Here is a 5,584-nt window from a genome sequence, read left to right as displayed (position 1 = left end):
GATGATTGAAAATACCATGGCTTGGACCAGGTGTACCTTAGACCTCAAAGCTTTTTTTTTTTTTTTTTTTTTTTAACACTTTAATAAAAGGTATTTTGTAGCAGGTTTGCCCAGTGCAATGTCATTTGATTTCTTGACTGCTTTTTCCATGGATGTTGATTGCAGATTTAGTAAGAGGAAATCCTTTACAACTTCAATCTTTTCTTTGTTTATCATGATATTGTTTATTGACCCAGTTGTGAGGATTTTTGTTTTCTTTACATTGAGATGTAATCTATGCTAAAGGCTGTAGTCTTGGATCTTCATAAGTAAGTGTTTCAAATCCTCTTTACTTTTGGAAATCCTATACAGGGTTGCTATGTGTTGGAACTGACTTGATGGCACTTAACAACAAATATTGAGTTTTGTGATGGTTAACTGAGTTGACTCATTGGATATGTTATCACAGTTCCTATTTCATAAGAAATGTCCAACAAATGTTAGTGGGTGATGAGAATAATGAAGATAATAACACAATAATTAATACTGTGATACTGGATAATTGCTTTTCTAAAAACGATGGTTGTTGTTGTTGTTAAGTGCCGTCAAGTTGGTACTGACCCATAGCAACCCTGAACAGGGTTTCCGAGGCTGTAAATCTTTACGGGAGCAGAGAGCTTCATCTTTCTCCCACGGAGCAGCTGGTAGTTTTGAACTGCTGACCTTGCAGTTTGCAGCCCGATTCGTAACCACTATGCTGTCAGAGTTCCTTTCAAAAACCATGGTAGAGATAATAAAAAATAATAACCTTGAATTTTTTTTTTTTTTCTCTTAGGCAAGAATGTTCCAGGTCCTCAGAAATCCCAATAGCTCTAAGTTCCAGGTCTCAGAGTTCATTCTCATGGGATTCCCAGGCATTCATGAATGGCAACATTGGCTCTCTCTGCCCTTGGCTGTACTCTACCTCTTGGCTCTGGGTGCCAACATCTTTATCCTGATCACCATCAACCAAGAGGCTGCACTGAACCAGCCCATGTATCTCTTTCTGGGCATCCTAGCTGTGGTGGACATAGGCTTAGCTACTACTATCATGCCTAAGATTTTGGCCATCCTGTGGTTCAATGCCAAGGTCATCAGTCTCCCTGAGTGTTTTTCTCAGATATATGTCATACATTGTTTTGTGGCCATGGAGTCAGGCATCTTCCTCTGCATGGCTATTGACAGATATGTAGCCATTTGCCGACCTCTACGATATCCATCAATAATTACCAAATCATTTGTGGTCAAAGCAACTGTATTAATGGTACTTAGAAACAGCTTGTCAACTCTCCCAGTGCCAGTGCTGGCTGCTCAGAGACACTACTGCTCCCGGAATCAAATTGAGCATTGTCTGTGCTCTAACCTTGGAGTCACTAGCCTATCCTGTGATGACAGGACAATCAATAGCATCTACCAGCTACTTCTAGCTTGGACACTCATGGGCAGTGACCTGGGTATGATTATTTTATCATATGCTTTGATACTTCACTCTGTGCTAAGGCTGAACTCAGCAGAAGCTGCATCTAAGGCCCTGAGCACCTGCACTTCACATCTCATTCTAATTTTTTTCTTCTACACAATTGTTGTTGTCATTTCTATCACACATAGTGCAACAAAGACAGTTCCTCTTTTCCCAGTTCTACTTAATGTGTTACACAATGTCATTCCTCCTGCCCTCAACCCCATGATTTATGCGCTAAAGAATAAAGAACTGAGGCAGGGCTTGGGCAAGATACTTCGTCTGCGCATCTAATGTGGAGATTTTGCTCATGCTCATTTATTTCTTCATATACTCACCAATATGTTCTCTAAAGATTGCCTACTGGCAGAAGTGGAAAAGAGATACTATGCTACCTTTTCATTAGTATAAGGAATCAGTGCCAACTACTGACACCTCAAAAAAAAAAGTGTGGGGGGAGTCACACTATATTTGAAATATTTGGAAGCCAAGCAAAAATTCTTAATAAAATATAGTAGCATATTATAACAATGTCGATTGTCTCAAGAAATCCAAGAAAAGAACAATTGGAATATGTGACCTAAACTTTCTTAGGTCTCTCTCATCTTCCTTCCCATGCTTTTTCTGCATTCTTTTTTTCTTGCTGCAGCATGTCTTTCTCTTTTTCATTTCTCAGTTCCCAAGGAAAAAATACATATTGTGAAAATGGATCCTATTCATTAGTTCAAGATGAATTGGAATATAGCGCCAGTTACCCAGGGAAGTATTCTCAGTGTCTTAGTTTGGTGTGGGTAATCCATTCTATAATAACTGACTATGGTTCAGGAGTCATATCCTTGATAGATCAAAGTCTAGGGTAACGGTGGTGTTGTATGGTAAGTACTAGATCGACATTCAAACCCACCAGCCACACTTGGAAACTCTATACAGTGTTGCCGAGCCAGAGCTGACTCAACAGCACATTACAACAAAATGTAGTCTTTACAGTACCAGCAAAACACAAACTCTCAAAATAATAACTGTAACACACTTGCATAGAAATTATGAAAATATTGCTACCTGAAAGTACAGAAGTGATATTTTCTACAGCTTTGCAAAACTCAAAAAATTGAATATGGTTTAAACCTCTTCATATTTTGAACACTTATGGATTAATGAGTATTAGGCATTTTGTGACTTACTGATTCTCAAAAGGATCATTTGTTAGTGATGAAAGGACGGGTCTCAGAAGGAAGAGGAGTTTCACTGAGCAAGCAAGCAAAAAAAAACCCAAAAAAACAAACACAACAAAACAGTACAATACAATGCAATAAAATAAAACAAAACTCAATATAATTTATATTGGGGTGAGGAAACAGTCTCATAATTTCACAAGCTGTAAAATAATTAGTAAATGTTAGAAACAAACAAACAAAAAAAGGATCAGAGCTGTTTTCATACTGTCAGCACTGTAGTTTCATAAACCTTAATATATTTCTAAGATGATTAGAACCAAAAGATCTCAGTCTTGTTTAAGATAGTGGTTTTTTGGTCTCTTATTTATTCTTTCTCATATTATTAATTATTTCATTGATGATTCATCTACTCAAAGTCACTCCCTATTCAACTCAACCTTTTTTGAGGACTTCTGTTAGTCATTTTATTATCAAGTCAAATTATTCTGTCTTTTTATTACCATTCATGATTTAGTTATTTGTAATGTCATTAATTTAACTTGGAAAGATGTGGACTATAAAATGCATGTGATAAGATAGAAAACAATTAAATACATGGAAATAAGACCTGTAAGGGATATAAGAACAAGAAAAATGTATTCTGATTGCACAATTATTATATAGAAATTCATAAGCTTTTCTCAAAAATTGCTATAATTGGGATTCATATTTCACTTACCCATCTTGGCTACAAAAATCAAAGAGTTGTGTTAAATTATGAAATGTATTAAATCTTAATCAAAGCCATTCATGTCAAAAAGACCCAATATTCCTGATACTGAGATTTAAGAGGTATTAGTTCTGGTGTGGCACTGTAGGTAAAGCACTGAAAAGCAAAGGCAATTTAAACCAATAGGTGAGAGTTTGAACCTCACCAGCTGCTCCTGGGAAACCCTATACAGAGTCACTGAGTCAGAACTGACTTGACAGCACTTACCAACAACAATCATAATACGGAGGATCCTTGATGTGCTAAAGCTTTCTGCTGTTGACCAAAAAAAGTTGGTGGTTCAAACCCACCAGCTATTCCAAGAGAGAAACACATGGCAGGCAACTTCTGTAAAGATGACAACCTTGGAAACACTATGGGCAATTTATTCGGTCCAACAGGATTGCTATGAGGGTTTTAGCTTTAATCAAGATGCTAGTGGTTTAATTTATGACATTCTTAATAACATTTCTGGAGTATGATGGCTCTGTAGAATAAGTACTAGACTGCAAAGCACAAGGTTGGTGGTATGACACCACTAGTCACTCTGCGGGAGAAAGATGAAGCCTCATAAACTCTATACAGGCTCTCTATGAGTAAGAACTGACTCTACAACACTTAACAACAGCAAACAACATTTCTACAATAAGTATAATTGTATGTTTCTTGTTCCTGTTTCATATAGTGCACTTAATTAAAGTAAAGAAAAAACAGGAATTACAGTTTAAGTAATTTTATAAGGGTGCAACATCATGGTCTTGGTATAAAGTTCTCTACACTATTTTTTTTCCTTGTGTAAGTATAAAATTTTAAATATATAAATGAATGAAGGGGTTGCCTTCCTTCAGTTTACTATTTATAAACCACTTTTTCCTGAGGTTTTAATATAAATTTAAGGCTAGTAGGAATGGGGAGTATAGCTAGAATAATGTGTTAAGATAATTAATCCATAGTTTTGATAATCAGTTTGTTACATGGTAGGTTCAGACTTCCCTTGTTATTGCTGTTGTTAGGTATTTCTGCAACCTTATGAACAACAGAAGGAAACACTGCCCAGTCCTGTGCTAACTTCACAACCATTGTTTTGCTTGAGCCCATAGCTGCTGCCACTGTGCCAATCCATCTTGTTGGAGATCTTCCTTTAAATGCTATCTCAAGTGCTTTATAGAAGTTCTTTATTTCCACAAAATTGTAACTTGATCTTTCTTGGCATCTGGACCAAATATCTCATGAAATGAACATTGACTTCATCTCTCTATGAATAGCATTTTATCACAATGTCAGATAGTGCAAGTTTTAAATTGGTGCTTTGGACTGAGGATGTAGATTTTCTTTACATTAAATTTAAAAGTCATTGATTTATGATTTACACAATTAGCAGTTCATTGTTTTGACTCAAAATATTTTGGAGGCAATATTTTGAATCAATTTTCAAAACTTTCAAGGTAGTTAATATATTCATTAGTTTGTTATTTTTTTCTCTAAATGCTTACTATTTTTAATATTATAAAGTACACCATTATTATTTTCTTAATTCTGAAAATACTTAATGATACAACATGATGATAGATCAATGTGAGAAGAGTAAGAATAAAAGCAAGACCAGAAACAATATACTATTGCTTACAAACAAAAGCAATGCAAATTGTATTAATAAATATAAATCATCCATACAAGACAGAACTTTGAATTTTGAAGAAAGAATGTATTTCAAGGCCGTGGAATAGTTACTTGTAGAGGAAAAAGAAAAGACTGACATTAGGGAAGTAAAGTTGGAAAGTAAGATATTTACATGAAATATGGAATTTCTTATATTCTGTCAGTTAGGGAGGCTGATGGTGAGTAAATCCCCGCACCAACAAGCATAAACATAAGATTTACTGTGTATTTATTTCAAAAGATTTTGCAGCCTTGCAGAACTCACGTTTGCTGGCTTTTCTGCCTTTTCATATTTTAAATTATACACACTGATCTAGATCCTGCACCACTTTATGCTCTTTTGTTAATTTCTATGTCTCACAAAATCCCATAGGTGGCACACTATAACTGTTAACTAAAGTTAACCATACATAACCTCTATAGAATCAAATGTAACTACTTAAGGATTTTATAGATATGAAATTGAAGTGCTATAAAGACAGTTTGAAAAAATTATTGCAGAACTAAAAGAGTGTGGATTGGCAA

The 5,584-nt window shown here is 35.3% G+C and overlaps 1 protein-coding gene across 1 annotated transcript; it reads left to right on the top strand.

Moving 5' to 3' along the window:
- The first annotated feature begins 820 nt into the window (after positions 1 to 820).
- LOC102834722 (putative olfactory receptor 56B2-like) lies at positions 821 to 1,771 on the top strand. Its single transcript, XM_006870320.1, has one exon. The coding sequence runs from the start codon at positions 821 to 823 to the stop codon at positions 1,769 to 1,771; it is 951 nt and encodes a 316-aa protein (XP_006870382.1).
- Positions 1,772 to 5,584: the final 3,813 nt, after the last annotated feature.

The sequence above is a fragment of the Chrysochloris asiatica genome, unplaced genomic scaffold, assembly GCF_000296735.1.
Source record: "Chrysochloris asiatica unplaced genomic scaffold, ChrAsi1.0 scaffold00140, whole genome shotgun sequence".
Taxonomy (NCBI): Eukaryota; Metazoa; Chordata; class Mammalia; order Afrosoricida; family Chrysochloridae; genus Chrysochloris; species Chrysochloris asiatica.
The sequence above is the reverse complement of the archived record's forward strand: the minus strand, read 5'-3'. Positions and strand labels throughout refer to the sequence as shown.